Source organism: Phalacrocorax aristotelis, chromosome 23, assembly GCF_949628215.1.
Source record: "Phalacrocorax aristotelis chromosome 23, bGulAri2.1, whole genome shotgun sequence".
NCBI classification, from domain to species: domain Eukaryota; kingdom Metazoa; phylum Chordata; class Aves; order Suliformes; family Phalacrocoracidae; genus Phalacrocorax; species Phalacrocorax aristotelis.
The window spans coordinates 7,934,824-7,960,770 of NC_134298.1; the positions used below are offsets into that span (position 1 = coordinate 7,934,824).

Here is a 25,947-nt window from a genome sequence, read left to right on the forward strand (position 1 = left end):
TCAGTAGCACCTAAATTACGTGCCACTGCGCTATTTTATTGCAAAAATTATAATGAAGAAATTTCCTTTTGCCTGACAGGTTTATAGTCCTGAAGAAAAGCTGTTTAATGGTTCTGCAAAAGGAGCAGGTGTCTGCCCATTACCCCTTTGGAGTATTTGTTACTCTGAATGACCCTGTCCTATGTATGTCTCGTGTCCAGAAATGTTTCACTGGTGTAAGGACAATCTATAAAGTCGCTCTGTTTTCAGTTATTTCTTCTGTGTATGTTATCAAGATTTTGTCTCTGGAAACACCTGGAAGTGTACAGACTTGGTGTGAAGGACAAACTGAAATTTCCTGCAGGCGCTCATTCTCAAACCCCGAGTTAGAGGTGGCATCTCCTCTGTACAGCATGTCCCTCGAGTCATAAATAATGCTTCCAGCAAACACTGACATAGTTTATTAGACCAGTAAGTCACCCTCTAAATTCCTGTCTTGCTCTAGAGCCCTACTAACTGAACTAATATGAACTAATATGAACTAATTCGAGGCTAAAATCATGTAAACCTTTATTAGAGACTTGAGCGAGAGAGAGGAAAAAAAATAAATAAGCACAAATGCTCTGTTTGAAAATAACCCACAAAGGGGGTGGGGTGGGGGGTGGGGAGGAATGTAGCAGTTCTACCTGTGTGAAACATCCCAGATTTTGATTTTTCCAGCTGTTTGCAGAACACTACTATTTCCTGTTCCTCTCCTGACAATATAAATTGCAAAAGAGGTGTTGGAAGGGACTGTTTCAGGAGTAAGATTACAGAAGACTAAGCATATCTGCAAACGGTTCATCTAATCCACTTTTAACCTGTGGTAAGAAACCACTGAGATGCAACTGTAAACAGGATGGGCGTTGAGAGGAAATATAGTAATGTAAAAGTGCCTCAGGACTCCCTGTCCATTGGTATTCTTGTAAAAGCTTTTGTAACATGCAAAGAGCCAATCACTACATTGTAAGTGAGAAAACTGCAAGATTCTGAATGGCAGCTTACCAGCAGGAAACTTTTGCGCTTCTGGTAGAAGGGAACTGCACGCAAGAAGTGGGGTGTTTTTTGGAAGAGGACGCTTTCAGGTGAAACGTTTGGGAGAAGGGTATTGCCGGTTCACCCGCAGCAGGCCCTGTACGTCTGCACTGCCTGGGATACAGCACGACGTCTCAGATAAAGTGGAGTAAGCCTGGCTTATCATAGCCAACATTTTAAAAATGTTATTCCAGCAACTTTAGATGCCACTGAGACTTTTCAGAGGAACTGAACTGCTTTTCTTATGTAAGAAGCACTGGCAGTTATTCATGCTGATTTCAGAAAATCAAGCCCCAAGCGCCACATTCATGAAGTCAAAGATAAGTCTGGAAAACGTTGTCACAGGTATGACAACTCTTTGTATTAGGTTTTTATATGAATTATCAATTAATAGTAGTGAAAGGACACCTTATCTACTGGCTGTGTTCAAAGAGCTGTTCATCTTTACAGCTATATTGAAAGATCCGTATGCCATGCGCAGTCCAAGCTCAGTTTTCCCTGACTTCATTGGAAAATGTCTTTGTTTCTGAAGAACATGGCCTTATAAATGAAAATGGGCATAGGTCTACAATACTAAATCGTTAAAAAGTTTAACTGTTGCTTGGCAGCACTTGCAAGAGGTTTCCACACTTCTTCTCTTTCAATGAGAGAAATCTGAAGCAACCAGATTTCAATCAAGAAATCTTGAGCGACAGTTCACAGACTTCATGTTTTCTTTGGTGGCTTTATCAGGTTGTGAACATATGAATCAGGAAATGTCACTGGGAGTAGGGGGGGAAACCTAAATCGGCCGAATTTTTCTTCCCCATGGGAAGTAGAAATGAGAATACTGAAATAGTTCTGAGCTCCACATCTGCCCAGGAAGAACTTTTCCATGAGAAATGTTGTGGACTGGAGCAAGAAGTTCTAGGATGGAGTTTCTTTAGAGATCTGTGGGTTACTGATTGAGAGTTAAGGACCCTGACACTCTCTGTCACAGAAATTGGAGTCAATGCCCTGACTGTTCTGTAATTCACTAGCTTTGCAGCAGATCAGCTTTACTCTGTAGCTGAAAATCAATGAGTCTTCCTATAATTAATCATTGTTTCTACTTTATTAACAATGTATTTAAAATTAAAAATAACATGCTAATATTTTTAAAGCAGTATTACTTCTTATTCTCTACAAAGGAAAATATTGCATAAATAATTTCTGAGAAAAAATAAATATGTAATTCACTCTCTGAAACAATACCTTTTCTCTCTAGGTTCTGGTCCCACATAAAATAATTGCAAAATCTATCAACATCACAGATTTCCATAGTTTATATGAGTTCAGCATAAACTCTACGTAGAAAATAAGAACAGCGAGGAACTGTCTTCATCCCAAACTGTGTTCATCTGATACTAGGCTTAGCACTTCTACAGGATATATACAGCATGTGATGATTCACTTTCTAATAATATTCTTTAATGGAAAAACATGAACGTTAGACTCAAAGTTGAGAGGCTAAGGAAAGTTGCTGTAAAACTAAAGACTTACCAAGGTTGCACATATCAAAGACTTTTCTAGAGGAATTCATGACGTTAAAATTAGCTAGAGGCTCACTTTTAATGCAGAACCAGCACCTTACTCCCGGGACTTGGCTTGCTCAGTCTTAGCACTACAAACTGTGTGGCCCAATAATCCAAACTCTACAGAATAGAAAATGTAAACTGAGATATCTAAGCTGATACTAAAGACATTTGTGTTCTAAGAAATAAGGATTAATCAGTATCTTTTACGATAAATTATGCATATTGTTAGCTGTTTACCGGACAACCACCAGTGAGGTTATCTGGTTTGAGAGGAGCATCCATTGCATAAATCTGCTGAGAGGAGCATCCATTGCATAAATCTGCTCCACTTAGTAGAATTTGTTTTATTGTTCCTAAAACAAATCATTGTCCCTAAAACAAATATGGTTTTAGTTGTCAAATCTCAGCTTTCAATCTGTTGATTAGTCTTTTAATAAAAAGTATTAAAAGTGTTTTGAGAATGCAAGTGTCGTATTTTGATTTTTGTGTTATAGAGGAAACAACTGGGGCATGAAGACATCTGACAGGGTGCTAATTTCCCAACGATTTGACTTCAGTCACCATAACTCTTGAAGTCCCTGCTATCACTAACTTTGTACAACTTGTTCTGAGAGCGGTAACTCTCCTAATCGCATGCTTGCCCTGCGTCACGGCACTTACAAAAGTGGGAAAGGTATCTCTGCGTTCTTTTCACATAAAGTGAGTAGAATGACTTCTAACAAAGCGTGGTTGTCACCCTAACAGCTTCCCTGTCCTCTGCCTTCCTACTTGTACAAGCCACATGATCTCACATGAATCTCCAAGGTGTTCCTCTCCTCTCAGACTGAATTTAGGTGTTGCTACCTCCCACTCGGTTTATCTCATTCTCTTATCAGACCATAACTGCTATAATCTGATAGATTTTTTCACTATGTGAGCCTTTGACCCAGCTTAGCAGAAGGAACTGGAACCTACTGCAGTCAGAATGTCATGCTGTGGCTTGTGAGTGCCATTTGATGATTTGTAAAATATCCAGAGCTGCTAGGCTGTGTCACTCAGAGGCACCTTCTAATAAGCATTTTCTAACTCGTGCTGGTTAGATTTGCTGCTCCTGGCTCTGGAGAGACGGGGCTTCTTGTTCTTCTGAGGCCTGACAGTTTCCTTTCCGAAGTCCTTCAGCTCAGACTGGTTGTGGTAGCGAGTGTAGCGCTTGCACTTGCAGGACGTGACAGCTCGGAATTTGTAAGTCCGAGTCTCTTCCTCAGGACAAGCCATCTGGATGCGCTGCGTGCGAGTGTGGGCAGGAATGCAGCGATAATCCAGGGCATTCTGACGCCACCACTTGCCTCTACCAATGGAATTGGGAAGGAGGTGTGAGGGGACACACTGACCAGAGCAGACCAGTTCCTTGACAGGCTTGAGGCTGCGGCAAGGCCCCTCTGTGATGTAGCGGGTGGTTCGCATTTCTCTGCAGCTGAAGTCGGAAGCATCTGCAAACAAGAAACACATCGATTACCAACTACTTTCTTCCCCATCCTTGAGAAAGCACTTGTTTCTGTAGCAGATATCTAGCTCTGAACTAGATACAAGCTGGACATCCTGAATGGCAGACTTTGGGAAAAGTATCTCCAAAGACTCACTTGTGCAGCTTCAGAATATTTGGCTACTCTAGTTATGAGTCCCTTGAATAACAATGTACAAACCGATGAATAAAATCCTTCTCTTGCCACTAGGTAAATTCCACATCAGGGTTGTGCAGGTGGGCAGTGGAGCTTCTGAACTGTGAACCCTAGCAGTGGCGGTTACTTCATGGGAAATTTTGATGGGATTATACTGGCTTCACTTACCTGCGAGCAAAACCTTCCCCCATTGCTCTAGTTTAACTCTATTGACTTCAGCGGTTGACTCCAGATTTAAATCCTTTTGCAACAAAGAAAGTATTCCTTAAGTGATTTTTAACTAGCATATTGTGTTCCAGGTTAGGGAAATTAGCAGGTAACAACAGTGCTAAGGAATTCCCACTCTTCAGGCATTAGGTTTTCCAAGTTTACTGCTCTCTGTGATAATCCCACATGTCCCACATCATTTCTTTCAGGCAGCTGGAGGCATCTTCTGGCTGATTAGGAACCTTATAGTGTTTTTTATTCCTGCTTCATCTCAATGGATAGCCATAGGCAAATGAAACACAATGAAAAATGCAAGATTTTTTTAGCATTAAGGATTTAGAAAGACTTTCTGATTGTAGGAACAGACTGTTTCCAAAGGTGTCTCTTTTGCCAAGCGACATGCTTGGCTAACTGACTTGTTTGGAGGACATAGAATTTGGTTTTTGAAGATGTTTATCAAAGAACTTCATCTAGACAAACACATGTTAATGTTCTTCTCCTAGTCAAAAGGATAGCTATAACTCAGGAACACTACTTGTGGTGGAAATCCTCAAAGGTCAGCTTACAAATAGAGGGCTGTGTCTGCTAGGCCCTTTCTCCTCGCTGTGCACGAGGTGGTTCCCTCCTTAGCACATCAAGAGAATTCTGACCCTGAGTCATTAGTGATAGGACAATGTTTGTACAGGCATTTTAATTTTTGGCTTTCCACTGAAGTACAGAAACATGATTTTTAGTGCTCAGGTTTATATTTATCAGAGTACAGCTAGCAGATTTCATTTTTTGAAAGTTTGAGGGACTGCATCAATGAAATTAATCAATCCTTCTCACAATGCTGTGACAAAAATGCTGACAACTGAACTCCATGTGTGCTTAGTCTAATCCTCCCAAGTTTGCTAAGCATTTAAGAAAATTATGTCTGTGTCTGTAAAAAAATAATGCTCTGAATCAGGTGTACTGTACCACCATAGGCGGAGACAGTTAAATACACAGGCATTTGCCTCAGCTATATTGGTTTATTTTCTGTATGTGTGCAGGTTCCACACACTGCAAAACTATTCATGGTCTCCTGCAATGTCATGTGTCCTGGGAAGGTCTGGCCACTTTGGATCATCATTTTGATTCCTTGTGTTAAAGATGTGAAAATAAGTATGCAAGATCATTTTATATCTTGAATAACTGTCCAGTCTCCTTCACTCTCTCGTTCTTAAGTAAATGTCCTTTCCACTTCAAAAAACATGCACGTATCAGTGGAACAGATTCTGCCCAGTTGATGTCAGTGTAGTAAGAGGCTAAAAAATGAAGGTATTCAAATGTAACAACAAAACCAACCTTCCTGGACCTGGTGGTTGGTGGGGCTGCCCATGAGAAGCAGAGCGCTCCCCCTTTTAGAGATTCAAGACCCTTATAAATTCGCACTGTCAAAGAACATTACTTCTCTTTTTTTCTTTTAAAATATTGTTAATGCTATGGTTTTAAGCACCTTAACTGACAGCTGCAGCATGAAAACACAACTTCCTTCCAGTTGTCTCCAGAAAAAGGTGGCTAGCTCAGACCTGCAATGTGCAGCAGTGGGAGCTCTAAGTTTGACTTGTTGCTACATGCGTTTGGTAGCTAAACGTGTCAACCTGGAGGACGAAGTTCACCCTATTTGCCAGTAGAACAATTCTTCAAAACTACCTTTCTCTGTTTGGTGCTAACTCCCCATCTTCCATCTCTCCTCACAAAGCTTGTTTTGCATCGTTGCTAATAGACGTTTGGACCAAATGCAGTGACAATCTATTATGAAGTATATCAGTGCTGTTGGAAGTAGCCAAAGGGATCCCTAGATAGCACACCTCTGCAAAATAAAGTCCAAGTCCAGTTCCTTTGGGCGTTAATTCCCCTTGGGAGTGCTTAACTGTTCATGACAGCTTTTTTGGCTGCTGGAATCTGGCTGAAAATCTGGCTGTTGGCAAAGGACAGAGAGCAGCACACTTCTCCCATCCAGCTGAATGCAACCTCCATGGGCCCTTTTTGCTGTATGAGCTTAGACACCACTAGCGCGTCTCCTTCTAAATATTAAGAATTTATATTATCTATCTCCACTGCCAACCCGCTGCCCCATCCTAACATCAAAAAGAGAAAGATGACTTATGATCTTTCCTCACAGTGCTTGCAAGCACAAAACGTAGAGAAATTTAAGTAACATCTTCTACATGTTTATGTATTGGAGTTGTGTCTGCAGAGAGCAGCTGGGCAGAATAGGAATGCATATTGTAGTACCTAAGGATTGCTCAATAGTTATACCCCATTTTTCCATCAGTAAACTCCGGTATAGCCCTTCTAACATTTACATTGATACTTCTTCAACAGTAGATGTAACTCTGTGTCACTTACAGCATTAGGTCCACACCTAAAGGTTTTAATAAATAAACATATGATAAAAAGTATTCTTTTACAAACTGCCTGTTAGGGTCCAAACCAGTAATAATGATATTTTTCTTACCGTTAGGGTCTGGAGCTTGTTGTATGTGTCTTCCTCCATGCTTTGCCTGGTTCATTGTGTTGTTGTTGCTGAAAGTCTGCTCCATCGGTGTTTCTGTATTTTCAGTGATCTCAGGAATTATTTCTGTAGCATCATTTTTAAACATTTGCCACCCTTCCACAGGTCGAAATGCTAGTTGTATTAAGACACAGACAGAGCACACAGCCCAAGAGATCTGCATGGTGGCAGCTCACAGATTAGCTTTTCAGCCCTCTGACAGTCTCAGATCCCAGGCAAAGGCACATTATTCCCTTTTTTTAAACCCTTTTTAGAACCAAGCCAGCCAATGACTATACGAAGTGGGAAGGGCCAGACAACTCATTCATCTCAGCTTTTGTCAGCGTGAAATAAAATGGGTGTGTGGGGGTGGGTTAGTGACAATATTCTACAACTTCTATGTAAAAATTTCTCATATGCACTTCATTTTTTGTGCCTGGCAACGATGGTGATTGACAAGACTAGGATGAATTGCAACCTGACAAGTATTTCTAACAATGTTATAATTAAAACCTGCTTCTACCTCCACATCTGAATCTTTGGCTACTGTATTTTCCAAAGGTTTTTCAGACTTTTTATTTTTACTGTTGTTCTTCCCCCCCCACCTCTGGTATAAAGTAAGCAAACCTAGAAGCTGTAGCTCAGTAGTTATGCTTTTCAGTCTCTGCAGGCAAATGATTTGGCATGGTGGGGGGTGGGTGTGTGTAACTCTTTTTTTTCCTTTACAAAACAAGGACCTCTACTTTTTGTTTCACAAAGGTACTGGAAGAATCACGAAAAAGATGCTTTTCAAAATGAGAAGTAATTTTGTTTAGTTTTCCTTAAAAATAGGCTACTTGGACCAGGTTAGGTAGGATAAACAGCGAGGATGTTGTACATTGTGCTTCTTATGTGCTCTTTCTCACATTTTTACCACTTTAAAAAAAAAAAGCATTTGTATTTGCTTCAAATTCATTGCATACTACTGCTTCTGCTGACATTGTCTGCAAGTGTTGAATATAGGACATTTGCTTATTTTAAACACACAAACATGACCAGACTGATTTCCATTCATGATGTAATCCACAAAAAGAGAACTGATGACCTCACATCTAGGGCACCTATGCCCCAGATGTATTGATGTGTCATTTTTTAAAATCTTACCTGTGGTGTTCTTCTTCCTTGCAGAAGTAATATGATAGTGGTGACAGTTGCATTGTTTCTGTGTAATTAATTGGAAAGCATCTCGGCTTTTAGTAAGGTTAGACACTACACTGAGCTCATCCTAGCTACTGAAAGCAAAATGTTTGCTTAAAGCAGTAGAGGGACACCCAAGTCTGCTACTGCAATGCTTGTCACATACATCCTCAAGAAAATGTTTCATGTAGAAGAGATTCAAAAGTGATTCACTGTCTGGCTTTTCCCTACTACTGTAAGACTCATTACCTAAGGCTTGCATTCCAGTCTGACAATTCTCCTGACCTTGCACAGAAAACAGGTGTCACCAAAGTTAAAGTGGAGGTGTATTCTCCCTTGGTGTGACCTTGATGATAAATAATAGATTTAAACAACGGCAATGACCTGAGGATATTTCACCTCTTCACCTTAACCCATACGCAGAGACACACACAGCAGATGCGCCGGCGGTACAGAGTTTCATGAGCTTTAGCCTACCAGCTCTGTACAATGGTCTTTTCCTACAGTAATAGCATCTGAAATATATTGCAACATGCTTTCTCTCCTACCTTGTCTCTCTGCCCAAAATTATAGAGGTTAGCGTTCTCAGAAGAGCCTGCCTTTCCAAATATTCCAAAGACTCTCTAAAAGCAACCACGCATTGTGTTGCATGTAACTGTGTGCCCTTACTGTCTGCTCCCCTTCCTCCTTCCGCCAGCCCACATCTTATGCGTCCTACCACCTCAGAAATTACTCTTTTTATGGAGGGATACAACATACTATTTTTGTTTTACAAGAGTTCTTTTTTTCTCCACAGCCAGTCAGGATATCATCCTCTAATACAGACTGTTGTCACACAATTTGCCTCAGATATGCTGATTCCCTTTTCCCTATAATCATCATCAGCAGCAGCACTGATTATCTTTCACTCATAACTGCCTCCTTTACTCAAAGCAGTTATCGATGGTCTCACAAATACAGGAAACCCAAACACTCAGCCATTGCAAATGTTTTTCCAAGCATAATTTTTCTTACTTACAAGTAAGTCTATTTTTGGCATAGAGCAACAGGTGAAATCCATTCAACAGAACAGGATACACACCTTCACAAGGGTATCACACAATTGCCCACCAAATAAAAAGGATTCCAAAGAAAAGACAGGCACCAGCTTGGAAAGCTGTGGAATCACCTTCCTTGCAGATTTTGGTTGGTTGGTTTGGGTTTTTGTTTCGTTTTTCCATCAAAGAGTAGGCTAGACTACCATGATTAAATTATACTTGAAATTGTGTACAATGATCTTAAGCTCTGCTTTTAGGCCTTACAATCCAGCTATTTTTTTCTTTTCTTTGGAAATACTGACATGTGATCTTCTAATGGCCCTCAAAGGAATAAAATGGTGTAGGGTTTTATTTTGTTTTTTTAGTTCATTTTGGTTAGGTGGGGTGGTTGGGTTGTGGGGTGTTGTGTTTTTTGGTTTTTTGTGTTGTTTTTTTTTTTTTTTAACCTGAACAAGTTGGGAAGGATAACTAGGAACTAAACAAAGACTTTTAACTTGGTATTAGTTTTGTCAGATAGGAATACCGCCTTGTAGTGGTATTCATCAATAGTGACCTGGTCCAAAGTGAGATCACAGCTTGTGACACAATGCAGTACAGCTGAAAAGCAGAACTGGAGAGCAGAAGAAAATGGAGCACTGGTAATCACTGAACCATTACTACCTATTCACTCCCCTATTTAAATGACTTCAGAATTGCATGTAGCTATCAAAGTTCAGTTTCTGTTATTTTCTTTTCATGTAATGTCTGCCCAGAGAGTATTTCCAAAAGCTACTGGTCGGTGTAGGCCTCCTGCAGACAACCACATTTACAGTAATCAATTGCCACAGAAAACAAAAAAAATCTCGATGTAGCTTTTCTAAGTATTTAAACAATCTCCTCTATTAACTGTCTTAACATTTATCTCTATTACCCAATGGGAGAAATCACACCAAAGAATGTACAAAAGTGAAAATCAGAAGCTATATTTAGCCTCCAGCTTAAAACTTCTCGTCCACAAGCTCGGAGGGCAGCCTAATAGAGGCAAGGAAAGAATCCAAATCCCATAGACATTCAGATTCCTTAACTACAAAAACAGCCTTCCGTGTCCTGTAGCTGCTTGCCTTCTCACAGTACTTTCTGCAACAAAGCAGGCATGGTCTGGGCTGCAGCCCCCCCACAATCAATTGATTTTTGCACTGCTAATAAAGTACAGGGGAAAAAAAAAAAGACCTATGAAGGGCACTTTCAGAATGAACCCCCCCCCCCGACCACAGAGGAACTCAGTTTGGATCCTCTGTATCCAGAACCAGGATGTCATTTTCTGAGCTGAAAAAGCACCACCCTTAGCCATGCGGAGAAGGAGTCAGGCATATCAGGGTAGCAGGTACACGGATTAAACTGGCATTATACACTTAGCCTGAATCCATTGCTGCTGCTTTCTGGACTGAGACTTCTGTCCTGACGCACTTGCATTGCACAACACTGTACAATGAAGGCAGGCACACATAAACCTGCTTCTGAAATCAGTTCTGTCACTTGGCACTTCTGGTGCTCCCTGTGCACCCCCCTCTGCCCACACCTGGGCCAAGGGGCGCTCCGATAGGTATCCAGGCCCTGAGATATACGTGTGCAATTTAAGCTTATCTGTGGACAATGGCTTATAATTTACACACTGCCCAGGAATTCAGTTTCTGACATTTTCAAGAAGAACCTGAGCGCTTCTCAAACAGTCCTTTTTCTAAGATGCTGTGAAGGCACCCTTGCCCAAGCAACTTTTCTCTGTTTCGTAAGAATTTTGCTGAGTCACATACTGCCTTGTGAATGTATCAGTCTAAATGCTATGATGTGATCTCCTTCAAGTAGCCAAGAATAAAAGGAATCTTAGTGTTCTCCCCCCGAGACCAGCAAATGCACTGATAAATCATTCTGGTGGCTTGCCGTTTTCAGTGACCAGAATACATTAGATCCGCACAACAGCATTGTTCAGGGATGGAATGAGGACTATCTACTGAAGAATAACAAGCCTACAGCTCCATCTGGTGAGTCAGCTAGCCAGTAACCTTGGCATACTGGAATTAAAATAATATTAAAAACCCCAACACTTAATTGAATTACTCACACAATCTGCATTTCCAGGATTTATTTGTAGAATAGAAGAAATGAATAGGGGACTAATGCTCATGAAACAAATCCTTAGAAGATACCTCTCAGGCCTGTTCTGTTTTCAGTTTTACTCACTGGGGAAGCCCAGAAAGGAATTATAAAAGACATCTCTGTGACGTACTGAGATAGTCCCTGTGTGCTAAAAACACAGTAAACTAGCAGAACTAATTTAAAAAAAAAAAAAAGGAGAAAAAAAATTCCTGCTTCTAGTTCTAGCAGCAGAGATTTAATTAGATCTGGACAACAGAAGACAGCTCAATGAAAATATTTAAATGATGAAAACAGAAGTTGCAAATATCCTTTCTGCTGTTCTCCTTTGCTCAGCAGGAGGAAGATATATTTGACACAAGTTTGCTTTTCAATTCAGAGAGCATGTAGTGTTCTTATACACTGTGCTTTTCATCTTCAAAGCCTTTTATGAGATTAATTAATTCTCACAACACCAAGAGAGGTAAGACGGGCATACTCATGTTGTAGGAGAAAAACATGTCCAGAACTAACACAGGCTCAACATCCAAAAACAGAATTATAATACAACATATTGCAGCTGCTAGCCCTGCATTCAGACACTATTAATCCTGAGTTTGAAGTAACTTCATGAAATGTTTGCTCTTCAGCAGTGACAGATATTTCAGCAGCTATTACAGCATTCACTCATGAAGTATTTTCTGACAGTATGTTGTCAACATTGTAATCTCAGCTGCAGGACCAAAGGATGAAGAAAACACTCAGAAAATGTTATTTTTGCTTTGAATCTTAATTTTTAGTTACAAACTTCTCTCCTGTGCTTATGCAATGGCTGAGAAAGATTTAGTTCAGTATGAGTGGAAGGTGAATTTAGTTTTACATACACCATAATTTTATCTATCTGGACTTTATTCTTTGTTCCTTGCTATAAAATGCCAATAGCTTCTCACCTCCACTCGACTCCCCTCTCCAACTTCACTAACTCTTAAGTACAAAAACCCCAAGCTATTGCTTTTTCTTTCTTTGTGCTGGATTTGACAGGTAGATGTCGTTGTTCTATGATAGATGAATATTTTCCAGAGACCCCATCCCTTCTCCAGAGTGCTAGCCACACAAAAAGTATCCCACTGCTATTCAGGATAAACATTAATGTAAATCTAAATCACACTATTTTAGCTATAATCAAGAGGTTTCAACTCCAAAAATGTAATGTTGTGATTTGCAACAAATACTTGTTTTAAAAAAAATCTTCCCCAATTAGCATGCTTGTAAGGAACACATCACAGCAAAGGGCAGGCGTGCAGTAATTTCAGAAGAATAAAAAAGTGCATTTCTTCTAATACTTTCTCAATTTCATATTACATGGAAAGAAAGCTCTCATTCCCTTTTTATACAATCTTTCCTTCTACAATCAGAATGAGAAATGTAGAAGTATACAGCATATCATTATGTATTAGAGGCATACAAGCTCTATTTGGCCAGCTAAAATAGGCAGAGAAATTTGCAACATTACTGTACTTAAACAGCATGATAAGACTAAAAGAGGAAGGGTATGATCCATTAATGGAGCAGTAGCCTGACATTCTAACTATTTTTAGCTGTTCCAAAAGCAGAGCTAGAAATGGTTTCCTTACTGAGTCACTCAAAATAGGATATACCATCTTAGAACTCAATTTTAAAAATCAGCTTATAGCATTGTCTTATTTCTTCCTCTCCACCCACATATTACGAATGTTTGTTAAATCAGTTTTGTTATACTGAGATAAATGGGCCAGAGTACCACTGGAGTTACCACTAGAAGTGAGCAGTGTCCTATGAATTAAAAGAACATCCTGAATATCAGAACAAATTCCTGTATGTCTTGATTTGTCAGTATCTCTTGACGCTGACAAATACAAAACATCACCATAAGGTAAACAGATTCGATTTTAATAAAGCATTCCAGTTTTAATCTGACAGCTATTAGCCTTCTTACCATCTATGAAAGAGTAACAAAAATCCAGTGCCTAATGGTTTCTTAGCTCTTTAATGGGCTGGAATTTTCAAGGTCTATGTAACAGGTCAAAAAAAGTGCATGCACAAGAAACTTTTTTTTTCTTGTAGTGCAGACAAGTACTAGCAATACATGGTGTGAGAGGAGATAGAAAAAAAAATCTGCGTCCACAGTAAAAGTTTTAAAACTATGTTTTATAAATAAGACCGCAGTACAAAAAAGTCAGTATAGTAGAAAAGATAAGGCCAGTATTGCTACTCCCCAAGCTACACAGCATGAAATTAGTAACTAGGAATTTTGAAGAAGCAATTCATTTAATACCGATATAATGGGAGAAAGGAAACAGGTAGGCAATGAGCCAATGAAAGTGACTACTGCTTGCTATGACCGAACCATCCTGATTCAAAGCTAGCGCTAAATACTGACTGACTGTAGGGAGGTGAAGGGAGACGTTATGTAGTGTTCCCCAGGTATCCCTTTAAAGGACACAAAAGAGGAAAGGCTACTTGACTCGGCAGTTCCCAACCTGTGCAAGGAAACAGAAATAAGCCTGGTCTTCAACCAGAATAATCACCTCTGGATTTTAATTTCAAGAAAATTATCTAGCTGCACAGACCCCCCACCCCACCCCCCACCCCACGCAAACCACACGACCCCAACAACCAGAAGTAAAACAATGTACATCCTGTGTGACTTTTGATTAGTGAACCAAATATACAAAACTAGATCTGGGCTTACGTGTGTTACTAACGCAACAGTGTTTCTGGTTAAAATAGTGTTAAGCTTTTCAATCTAGAACTACATTAAAGCATAAAGAGGGAGTACATACATCTCTGGTTCTGTTAGTTTAACCAACAACTCCAGGTTTGCAGTGGGAGATCCTTTTGTGTTAATACAGTGCTGTAATTCACAGGTACACATTTACACATTAAGTCAGGCATGCTGTAAACAAAGCTCCCTCTCCCAACACTGCAATGACTCACTTCATCTGTATGTCAAACAGAATTAAGACATAATTTATTTTAATAGAAAGGAAATGCTTCCTATTCCATGTGGTATGTAACAATGCTCATTTCTACTTAATGATACCATGCAAGCAATCCAAGAAGTCAAGAGCATACTTCTGCAGACTGCTTTGTAAGCACACCTGTGCTGCCCTCCTGGAAGTAACCCACATATGTGCTCATTCCCTTCTATGTTAATAAACAGCGATAGTAAAAAGGGAGAGAGATGCTGTAACTCAATACAAGCCTCGGGAGCCATTATATTCTGATACTTAGGACTTTATCATACATCCAGTACAAGCACTCCTAAAATACAGACATTATTTCTTCCTTGCTCAAGTATTTTCCTCAACATTTGCTCTTGACATTTTTTTTTAGCATGTTTTCAAAACAAAAATAAAAGAGCATTTAATATCAGACTATTTCATGTCAATCACAACAGCAAGAGGTACGAATATTCTTGGAGATACAGTGTGCATCAAGATTGGGCTCTGAATGGCTTTACTACCAAACACTGTGTATTGCATAAATGCACACTAAACACAACACTGCATACACTTCATTTTACAGGCAAGTGCATCTGTGCATTTGTATATATGGTTCTCCATTCCTTGAAGCGTCTACACTCAAACTTTAGGCACCTGTGTGCATGAAAAAGAAGCTTTAGAAAATACAGTACTTCAGTTAAGAGTGAGTGAAGAGACTTGTTGGGGCTCTCAGAAAACGGTGCTCTGGTGGGATACACGACAAAGCTTAAATGAATCACACTCAAATGTCAATGCAAACCACATACACTACAGAGACTGTAGGGGGCTCTGAAATACATGTGACGACAGCTATCACTGGAGTTACCCCTCTAAAAACACCTCCTTATTGCAACAGCTCTGAACAGTGACACAATTTTGTGCCGTCTTAAAAGACAGACCCAGAATCTGAGAAAGATACTTTCATTAGACAAGAGCAGGAATCCTTTCTCCCTCGCATTATGTGATTTAGGTTGGTGGTTGGGGTTTGGGAACCTAAAGCACCTAAGTTGTCCTCTGATGGTTTGAGAAACTTCAAAAAAATACTACAGTGCTCTGTTCTAGGGCTTCAGTTTGCCCTCCTTCACTAATTGCTCATTGAGCTGGCAAAGCTGCCTTAGAAAGCCATCATTGGGGCCAATCTCTCGCTTCTGCCGGACAGTGCTCAATGCAGACTTGACATCCATATTCTGGCGAAGCATGAGGTAGGCGATGACCAGTGTAGGAGAACGGCTGTAGCCCTCACGGCAATGCACAAATACTTGTCCTGCAGGGAAGACAGGTCATAATTTGTGTTATATTGGAATATATGTTTGAAAAGCAACATGAAATAGCTGGGATATAAAGTGCAATAATATTAGTCCTTCAGCAGCTTGAGAAATGTAAATGCTCAAGAATGCTAGAGAAGACATGTAGAACTTGGAAGAAAGGTGCTATCACTGTGTTAGTAGCTACAGAGTTTGTCATCAAGGATAATGCAGAAAACAAGTGGTTGTATATCAAACATTCACACTGAAACATATTTGCTGCTGTATTAAAGGGAGTCAAGCTGTGTCTATTTACTACACTTCTCCAGTCTTTTGTAGTTTAGAATAAGCCTTGGCCCCTAAAGATGGCTAGTAAATGATGCAACATTTAAAATACACTGAAGACAGAGAAAGATGCTGTTTGTCATATATTGCATCTCTTCAAAGATATCCAGCCTTTTTTGCTGCATTGCTGCCAGTTCCTATGCTAACGCCACGTTGGAACATACCTGGCTATTCCTCTGGCTATTTATGAAGCCACATTAACACTCAGGTAAATGAAACTGCTGACCATGCAGCAACAAGAACCAGAAACATCTAATCACACCTACGCCAGCACCAATAAAATGCATCTAGCTAACTGATTAGGGAACTCATTCTACATATTTGTCGGGTTGCTTTGGGTTTGCATGGCAAAGTTTTGATAGTGGGGGGGCTTCAGCATGGCTTCAGTGAGAAGACGCCACAAGCTCCCCCCATGTCCAACAGAGCCACCGCCAGCTGGCTCCAAGATGGACCCACCACTGGCCAAAGCTGAGCCCATCAGCAATGGTGGAATGCCTTTGTGATAGCATATTAAGAAGGGGGGAAAAAGAAAACCCTGCTGCACAACAGCAGCTGGGAGAGAGGAGAATGAAAGAAACAACTCTGCAGACACCAAAGACACTGAAGAGGAGGGGGTGGAGGTGGTCCAGGCACCGGAGCAGAAATTCCCCTGCAGCCAGTGCTGAAGACGATGGTGAGGCAGGCTGTTGCCTTGCAGCCCATGGAGGACCCCACACCAGAGCAGGTGGATGTGCCTGAAGAAGGCTGTGACCCTGTGAAGAGGAGCCCCATGCTGCAGCAGGTTTTCTGGCAGGACTTGTGACCCCATGGAGGACCCGTGCTAGAGCAGTCTGTTCCCAAAGGACTGCACGCGATGGAAAGGACCCATGCTGGAGAAGTTCATGGAGGACTATCTCCCATGCGCGGGACGCCACACTGGAGCAGGGGAAGAAAGTGAGGAGGAAAGAGCAGCAAAGACACGTGTGATGAACTGACCACAACCTCCATTCTCCATCCCCTTGGGCCGCTTGGGGGGAGGAGGTAGAGAAAATCTGGAGTGAAGTTGAACCCAGGAAGAAGGGAGGGGTAGAGGGAAGGCGTTTTAAGATTTGGTTTTATTTCTCATTATCCTACTCTGATTTGATTGGTAATAAATTAATTTCCCCAGTTGAGTCTGTTTTGCTCATGATGGCAATTGCTGAATGATCTTCCTGTCCTTATCTCAACCCATGAGCCTTTCGTCATATTTTTACCCCCATCTAGCTAAGGAGGGGGAGTGATAGAGTGGCTTGGTGTGCACCTGGCGTCCAGCCAGGGTCAACGCACCACATGCGTAAATCTTGTAGGTAGGTATCCAACAATAATAAAGCAGGCCACTGCTCCTTTTGAGAAATCTAAGCTGATATTATTGCTTCTCATCTGCTTCCTCCTTTGACCTGCTTTTCCAGACACAAAAATTTTCCCCTTCGCAAATGCAGTGAGAGATATGGCCCCAGGCTACTCTCCACAGTAAATTTTTTTCTGAGGCAACAGAACAGATGAACCATACACACACATTTTCATCTCAGCCGCAACTTGCTTTGAACCACAGCAGCAGAAAGCCTGTTACCACATTTGCCTTGAGCTACAGAGGCTTCCCAGCTCAAGGCAAATCTCTGATCAGCAGCCAGTTAAACAGCTAACACAATTCATTCTCAACATTTCTTGAGAGCCTGTAGCCATAAATTAGCAAGATTTAGAGATTCTTGATCATATACGGGAAGAGAATCAACTTCCCATCTGCATATGATCAGAAGCAGAAGTGTTTCTAGTCTTCCTCTGTGAAAGGCAGTGTCTTAAGGGCTCCCTTCCAGACGTTTAGCATACCAGGCCTGCCTTCCAGAACTTCACGCAACTACAATGCTAAACTGAAACTGAAGGAAAATACTACCGCATCCCTCTTCACTGTTCTTACTCTACACTTCAATGTCAAACAAAACTATAAAATTTTGGTAGTGAGTTAATCTTAAAACTGGCTCCAGCATCACCCAGCTACAAAGTTCCTCTTCATTTACCACAGTAAGAAAACAGTGGCAAGCATGGTAGACAATGACCTAGGACTGAAAGAATCAGCAAATAGAACTGCTATTGTAAATTCAGATTGAATCTGCAACTATTTAGATCAAACTGAGTAGGGACAGTCATGGCATAGCGGGCACTGTTAAACTCTTCTTTCTTACTGCAACCTGCTTCAGTGAGTCACAGCGCTAACTGGAAGAGCTACATTTCAATTTTTAGAATTTTTTCATACTCCACCAAACTGGTGGTAAAATCTCTTTCCATCTGTCACAAGCACATCACAGCTGTAGGACCCCTTTTGCCCATTTCAGAAAAAGAATTTCTAGAATTGTGGGAGTTCTCATTCCTCCTTTTTCATGTTCAGTCATGAAGCAAGAAAAATTAAACACGTGTAGAAATAACTGGTATGCTGAAATAGTTAGACAACAACAAACATCCTCTGGCCCACTGCACTATGTCCTAGGATTTCTGCTCTGGGGAAACACACTGTAGAGAAATGTGGCAATCAACAGCATTGCAAATATCATCTCCAGCCTTCCTGCAATCCTAGGGAATAATGAGGTAATCATCACATAAAATAATTTAATGACTTAATGTAATAAAACTTAAAGGCCACAGTCTCTATCCTTACTGTACATTTGGAAATAAAAATCATATAGTAGGTTGTGTGAGTACTTTTCAGCAATGCATTACTTTTATCACTTCTGCCTTTAATTTATAACTTCTAGTGTCCTAAAATAACTTTTAGATCCTGAACTTTTTTTTTTAATTTTTTTTTTATGTAATTTACCACTTCTATGATAAAATAAGAACATATCTTTCCAGAAAGGCATTATTATAGGATGCAGCAGCTGTTTTACTTTTCAAAGTCACCCCTACAGTGACAGACTTCCATTTGCCATGTACTGGAGACCTACGACTACAGACAGAAGATTAAGATGTCTTATTGCCTATTCTGGTGTCTTTGATCCAGAACCTTAATCTGAATTCCTGACTTGGTTGTTCAGCTGATAATCTGAGCAAAGAGCCATTTTAAACAGTAAAATAAATTGCTACGAAACATATGCAGTGCACAGAAAACACGGTAGAAAGATATCTCAGTTTGCCTTACCATCCTTCTGGGAAAGTGCTTTCTCAATAAAATCAGCTGCCTCCTCAAAATAGCGACTGAGGTTAAATTCTTGTGTATCGTTAGCTTTAATGCCGTGGTATCTGATGCCTGTGCCTTCATAGAACTCTGCATTAGTGTTCACATGCATGAATGACTTCCCCTCTGCTGCATTCAGAACATGGGTTATCCCCAGACGCTGCAGCCTCATAATGTTCTTGGCTATGAACCTGTATGATAAAAAGCGTCAAGAAAATTATTAGAACTCGGTGAATCACCTCAGTATTTAGAATCACAGAATCATAGAATGGTTTGGGTTGGAAGGGACCTTTAGAGGTCATCTAGTCCAACTGCCCTACAGTGAGCAGGGACATCTTCAACTAGATCAGGTTGCTCAGAGCCCCATCCAATTTATGATGTCCCCAGAAGGTACTGTTAACCAAACCCTTTGATTTTTCTGTTAATAGATGCTAAATATACTGTGCCCAGGAGCGAATTAGCTACAGATTATAAATTCACAGCAATATTTAGAGCCACGGTCACTACTTGTGCATGAGAGAATGTTATTTTGTTGGCTGACAACCAAGCAGAGCACACATGAAACCTAATCTGTTACACCCTTCTGTGGCATAAAATTATAACTCTTTCTGAACATAAAATTCTGACTACAGTAAGAAAATACTGGCGATAACAGAAAGCCCAGGACAATCACTTTTAAGATTAACCGCTATCTACATAAGGTAATTTGAAAACCAGTTACAAACAGCCTGTACTGTCAGCTACCAGCATTGCAGGGCTAGGTAAGCAGTGGTTGCTACTCTAGCAGACAGTCCAGACAGACAGACATTTTAGGCAGCAATTTTAACTACTGTGAAACAGCATTGGCTCCCCATAGGCCACAGGAACATAGAAAGTAACTATGAAGAAATGCATCTTCAAAGGTCTCATCTGAAGACTCCTGTGAGGTGTAGTCCTCTGTCCTTGTGCTATTCAACATCTTTGAAGTCATGGAAAGATCTGACAAGGCTATCCAAAGGCCAGCAATATAGTGATATAGATCAGTCTTTGCCACTCAGTGTTGTCATCACAGGTATTATAATTTTTAGTGCCTTAGTTGAAATCAGTGTGGAAAATGGAAAAGGTGAGAAAGAATCCCAATAAGTTATGTTTAAGATGCTTAAGTGCTTAAGAAAGCATTTGGTACTTTTAGGTCAGCTAAGCCCTTTCCAACTCCTCAGTTCTATCAAATAATTGTAGCAAAACCACCTGCTTTCATCTTTAAGCAGCTAAAAGGACACCCTACCCTACTAGTGAACAACTGAGTAGGATGATACATAATAATCATGCCTTTCAGGCTTGATGATGACAATGAGTTAGATCCAGTAATAATGCCATAAGCTCTGAGAAAAGCTCCAGGCTGTACAATGGCAATCCATCCATCTGCTTAGTAACACCACTGATAATGCACAAAACTCTACTTGTGCACTGGAACACAATCTACAGTAAAAGGACATAACCATTAAATCATATGAGGAGGCCATTGACTCCTTTTTGTTGTAAAACCACTACTTTTGATTCTGAGTCTGATTATTTCCGTATGTCAGTCCCAATATTTGCCTCACTTTCCTGGGAAGGAAAAAAAAAACCTGCATATGTTTTATCACGCCATGTGGTCCCCTGCTAAAATCTGAGCCCGCTGGTCAACATTAGCAGAATGTGGCAGAAGGCTTTAGTTGAAAGATATCTGAGCTCCTGCGAAAAGAGGTAGCCTAAACAGACAGAAATCCCTTTACTGTTTTCAAAGGCAGCTTTCACTATGTGTCTAAGTGGATGTGGAAATAGAAATCTTTTAGAAAATCTCCCTATGTCTCAAGTCATTAATTGCAAATACAAGGAGTCTTAATATCAAGCTGAGCTCCAAATAAGCATTTGTGCAGTATCTTTTTGGACAAGTTTCTAAGACACGGCAATGCACCTAAGGGTTTTGGCTGGACACTTAGCTATTCTAAAAAAGTTAAATAGCCAAATTAGTTGGTTTATATCTGTATGAATTTCTGAGCGCATTCACTCTCAGTTTTCACATAATTCAAGGCTGTATGAACACCTAGAGTGTTCCTTTTCTCCTAATGACTGTTCACCCCTTAAACTGTAGTGTAAGCAGATGAATCCCTATGCATGAGTGAAGCTTCTACATTTTCTGCTGTCTGTGCCAAACAACTATGGCAAATAGCCAAATATTTGTAAAGACTTCACTAGCCAAACAAATGTTGACAAATTTTCCATCTGGCAGAACATCATCTGTGCCAGGGGGCATGTATCAGTGCCTGGGGAAATCTGCTTGCAACACAAAGTAAATCCTACAGCGCAAGGCCAAAATAAAAAATGGTTAATTCAGCTGTGAGTTCCTATGCTTAGTGGGGTTAGTATATGGTTTAATTAATAGTATATAGATCAGTATATATCTGATAGCGGTCAGGATCAACATAAACTCGTCCTTAGAATCATGGTTGAATCTGGCAACACAGACTGGCTCCCCTGGAGGCAAACTTATTCCCAGTGAACGATTTTTGCAGATTTTATAGACGATTTTATTACACAATTAGAGGTAAAAAAGACAGTATTTGTATGCCCTTTTTTTTCCTCCCTTTCCAGAACCAGAGAATCTTGTCTGTTCTCAATATGGAAGATTGAGAGTTCCTCATCCCGTGAGTAACACTAGTAAGAAGTGTTTCTTTTGGACAGAATGAACAATTTTACCAGTTACAAAACACAGGCCTTAGAGAACCACACATCAGCAATTAAGGGTACATGAGGCTATAAAGTATTGCCATATGGTATTGTAAGTGAATAAACCAAGTCCTTAACGGCAAAAAATGCCGGGACATTAACACATTTTGATTTCCACTGTTATGTTCACGCAAAATTCTTTCCTCACCGCTTCACCACTTACTCACTGCTTACAGTCACTAAATTTAATATTAATTTGGGGAGAATGCCTTTCATACTCCTTACAACGTACCTGCACTTCTAGCACATTAAGAACAAAGAATTTCTTCGTGGGTTACCCAGGCACATTAAAACAGACAGAAAACTCAGATTGGGCATTTGTAAGTGGAACCTTTTTACCAAATACAGTTCTGGAGACATGGCTTGAATTGTTACAGGCTTCCAATAGTCTGTGAAAAAACCCACGAACAGATTCCGTTAGTCGGTAGTTCAAAAAGCTAAGCCCGCTTGCTTTCTGGCAAAACACTGGTTTTGACAAGACACTGTTGCTCTGAATAAAAACCCTATTCTCCAGTGCGCTGACTGCTCCCCCCCATTTTGGTGTCATCTGCAAGCCTGATAAAGATGCATTCTGTCCAACTGTCCTGGTCACCGATTAACATGTTACACCGAAACACATCTTCACTTTTACAGAAACAGAAAATTTGTACTTCCAGTGTATCCTGAATTCTTATTTTGTTATTGCTTGAAAAATATCTAATTGCACTTGTCTGTCACCTGTGTAATGATTCTTGTTTTAGTGATATTACATTTTTACCCTTGTCTGCACCAATCTTGTCCAATCTTCTTGAGAGGTTAGAACTGTCCACTGTAATATGCAAAAACATTATTTTCAAAATATTTTATTGTATCATTGTACCTGTGTTTTCATTAACTATGACTTTCATGTATTGCATGGCAGATCTAGTACTTTGTCTCCGCCTGAAACTTGAAATCATTTGACAGATAAACTTTTGTCCTACACTATGACCCAACTTAATCTCATCCACCTGAATGTCTCCCTATTGCCATTTTTATCTAAAGATGAGTTACTCGTAAGGAAAGACAGCAGCACCCCTGTGCAAAATATTCTAAAAGGTTTCCAACGTAAGTTTATGAATCTCACTCAGACATTTTAATTTATTCCTGTGAGTTCCTATTCAAAATCTACTGCTTTTATGCCAGGTATTGGGACTCCAATCCCCCCATGTTAAAACTCTACAGATGTGGCTACTCTGTGAATTCTTATTGTTATAAAATCTCTGCTGCTTGTAGTCACAAACGTGGCCCTATTTTGCAGAAAGGTTTGATCCATCCAAGTCAAAGCAGCGATTTGAATGTCAGATCAAATGACTGCATTACTTAGCTCTCCTGCTATGTTGCCTTCCCAGACTTCCCCGATGCCCAGCGCAAGGTGCTTCCAGCGACTCCTCAGAGATTCAGTACAGAGATTTGTGCAACAAAGGCCAAAACTGAGATATGAGGTGGGCGCCAATCGGATGCACACCGCACCAAGACAGCTTCTCACATGAGGTATATTCCAAGCTCTTTGCAGATGCTAGAGCAGGACAAGACAGGCTAATGAACTGCAAATACAGGCCCCAAAGCTATGGCTTATTTCTTGCACGCAACAGTAAAAGCTTTATTGATGCCCTGCACACAGTTGGACCCACATGTGCACAAAGTCTGAGAGGCTGAACGCAAAGGAGGTTCACTTCCCCAGCAGTTTGTAGGAGGACTCAAGACAGAAAAACAGATCTCTCTTCAGCCTTATCTTTATACAAGGAGAGTACAAAAGAGGGACATGTAGCTGGAAATGGTGTGAGAACAGATCTGCACAGGTTCAAATTCTTTCAGAATGACAACTACTATAGCAAATGCTACTTACAATGCAGTATACAACAACCCCCGTTCATACAAAAAATCCTCTTAAGAATTAGTATTATTTCCAGTTTGAGAATATCAAAGTTCACCCTGCAGTGACTGGAATCTTAATAGATATTCATCCATTCAACTAGACATCAGCATTATCTTAATTCTCTGCGGATGCTTCAAGGATATCATTGCCTACTAAGTCTTGATAAATTAAGTAGGTTGTCTGTTCCCACTTTGAAACAGCTTTTTCAGCCCACAAAGTTATTTCTTACCTCTAGCTGTCCTCCACAATTTTTCAGCATGCTTTTAAAAACAGGGACAGTAGAATTGCACATAGTCTGTTAGTCCAACTAACAGTTACACTGTTCTTATGCTACAAACTGCACTGGTGGTCCCCATATTTTTGGTTGTCAATTATTACATAAAAAGCCCTTCTCAGTGGTAAAGCTTTCCACTAGACATTTTCTATCCTACAACTTACACGTGCATTCTCTGTTCCTAGACAACCTTGCATCTGAATGTATTAAAGTCCATACTATATAATTAAAATCAATTACTGAACAGTGAAAACTACTCTGTAGTAGCCAACTATTTTCAAAATTATTTTTTAATTATTTACTGTGCAAATCACCTTGCAGGCTATGACTTAATTTCTTCCAGGTAACTGCTAAAAATATGAAGGAGAAGGTGGCTGTCAGATGTCAGATTGGCCATTGAGATAGTAATTTAAGTCCTATCCCTAGATGTGCATGTCCTGGATCAACTGGCAGTGACAAACATCAATTGGGTTTGCTTAGGAGAAAATTAATGAAAACCTATGCGTTTGACTTATATTTCTTTAGGAGTTACAAGCTTCAAATAAGAACAGGGATCCAGTATACTACACATGTATCAAGAAGTCCCCGATTTCACAGAGATAAAGTGTACAAAGATGGACAAAATGGGGAAAGAGAATCAGCAGGATTTGATAGGATTGGAACAGATAATTGGAATCATAAGCTTAGTGCAAAGAATAACCATCATATGACTGAGAAAAGAGGTGGCATTGGTGAATCCTGAGCACTTTTCCCATTTTAAGGGCCTTCATCATATCCATACCTGCATCACTCTGGCTCCCATCCTGCCCATGAATACTTAATTAGGATGAGTTTTTTTAGGGAAAAGAGTTCTGAAACATTCATTTGACCAATCACAGACAGGGGTGGTGACTCCTATTAAGGCCTTGCTCCTTTTAGGTAATTTTGCGCATGGTTAAACCGAGATCTAACATCCATATTCCTATTTTGCTCATTCTTCACGTTCCAGCTTATTCCACTCATCTGACATATGGTTATTACACTGGTGCTGTGACCGGGTTTCCGCAGATGATATTGTACATACACCTCGTGGCATCTTGTCTCTCCTCCCTCCTCTGTGCGGATGACCACAACTTGTTAGAAAGAGTAGGAAATATCAGGACAAAAAAACCCCAGCACTAACACGACTGAGCAGGTGCATTTCATTCTTAAGCAATTTAATTAGTCTTAATCTTGCCTCAGCTCTATTTTAGCTTAGATTTGGGACAACAGGGTACCAAACGTTTTAGCAGATGCCATTTACGAGCTGTGTCTTTGTCACTTGCCGTGCCAGGCACCAGCAGGAGCCCCAGGCCGCCTGCTGCCAGGCTGCTCAGGCCTTGCAGCCACAGGCCTACCGGCTGACAGCCCCCCTGAGCTGGAGGCCTCCGGGCTGCCCGGCCGGGGCCAGGCTCCCGAGGGCGGCCCGGGGCCGCCGCGGGCCCAGCAGATTCCGCCCTGCAGCCTGACCCCCTCCGGCTCTAACGCCCGCTCGGGCGTCGCTCGGGCTACGACTCAGTGAACGCCCTGCGCCCCACAACCCTGCGCGGTCTCGCAGTCCGCCCAGCCCAGCCTCTGCGCTCAAGCGCCTACGAGAGTGCCGCTCACGGCCCTGCAAACACGGACCTCCCGCCATTCGCCCGCCCCCGGCCCCGGCCCCGGCCCCGGCCCCGGCCCCGCGCACTCACGCGTTTCCCACGTGGATGCGTGGCACCACCTCGTTGCTGTGCGCGCTAGGAAGGCTATAGCAGCCGCTCCCATTAGCCAGAAGGTCGTTCAGCTCCTCCACCGAGATCCGGTAATCAGACATGGCCGGGCCCGGGCCGATCCCCGCCGCCCGGCCGGGGGCCCCTGGCGCAGCAGCTCGAGCCTGGCGCGCGCCCGCCCCGCCCCGCCT

The 25,947-nt window shown here is 41.1% G+C and overlaps 2 protein-coding genes and 1 long non-coding RNA gene across 5 annotated transcripts; 1 reads left to right on the forward strand and 2 right to left on the reverse strand.

Moving 5' to 3' along the window:
- Positions 1-2,124: 2,124 nt before the first annotated feature.
- On the reverse strand, positions 2,125-7,179 carry SOST (sclerostin). The gene is made up of 2 exons (XM_075117294.1): positions 6,960-7,179; positions 2,125-4,078 (listed from the first exon to the last, which is right to left on the reverse strand). The coding sequence occupies exons 1-2, from the start codon at positions 7,177-7,179 to the stop codon at positions 3,657-3,659; spliced, it is 642 nt and encodes a 213-aa protein (XP_074973395.1). The 3' UTR covers positions 2,125-3,656.
- A 2,592-nt stretch (positions 7,180-9,771) lies between these two features.
- On the forward strand, positions 9,772-17,123 carry LOC142068066 (uncharacterized). 2 transcript variants are annotated; one of them, XR_012664204.1, is made up of 3 exons: positions 9,772-9,846; positions 11,135-11,226; positions 11,678-14,723. It is a non-coding gene; the product is annotated as an uncharacterized LOC142068066 (long non-coding RNA). The 2 variants fall into 2 exon arrangements; XR_012664205.1 differs by lacking the exon at positions 9,772-9,846 and adding an exon at positions 15,914-17,123 and having other exon boundaries at positions 11,138-11,226; positions 11,678-11,801.
- DUSP3 (dual specificity phosphatase 3) lies at positions 14,300-25,941 on the reverse strand. 2 transcript variants are annotated; one of them, XM_075117295.1, is made up of 3 exons: positions 25,739-25,941; positions 19,078-19,304; positions 14,300-15,604 (listed from the first exon to the last, which is right to left on the reverse strand). In XM_075117295.1, exons 1-3 carry the CDS (start codon positions 25,858-25,860, stop codon positions 15,399-15,401), a joined length of 555 nt encoding a protein of 184 aa, XP_074973396.1. In that variant the 5' UTR covers positions 25,861-25,941; the 3' UTR covers positions 14,300-15,398. The 2 variants fall into 2 exon arrangements, with proteins under 2 accessions (XP_074973396.1, XP_074973397.1); XM_075117296.1 differs by having other exon boundaries at positions 25,768-25,938.
- Between the last annotated feature and the right edge of the window lie 6 nt (positions 25,942-25,947).

Bases quoted from the DNA above. Each gene is read 5' to 3' on its own strand.
- SOST (XM_075117294.1), bottom strand. From the start codon at position 7,179: ATGCAGATCTCTTGGGCTGTGTGCTCTGTCTGTGTCTTAATACAACTA. The intron at 4,079-6,959 runs GTAAGAAAAATA...TCTTGTTTGCAG, and splicing joins ACAAGCTCCAGACCCTAACG to ATGCTTCCGACTTCAGCTGC.
- DUSP3 (XM_075117295.1), bottom strand. From the start codon at position 25,860: ATGTCTGATTACCGGATCTCGGTGGAGGAGCTGAACGACCTTCTGGCT. The intron at 19,305-25,738 runs GTGAGTGCGCGG...TTTATCATACAG, and splicing joins CGCATCCACGTGGGAAACGC to GTTCATAGCCAAGAACATTA. The intron at 15,605-19,077 runs GTAAGGCAAACT...TCTTCCCTGCAG, and splicing joins AGCACTTTCCCAGAAGGATG to GACAAGTATTTGTGCATTGC.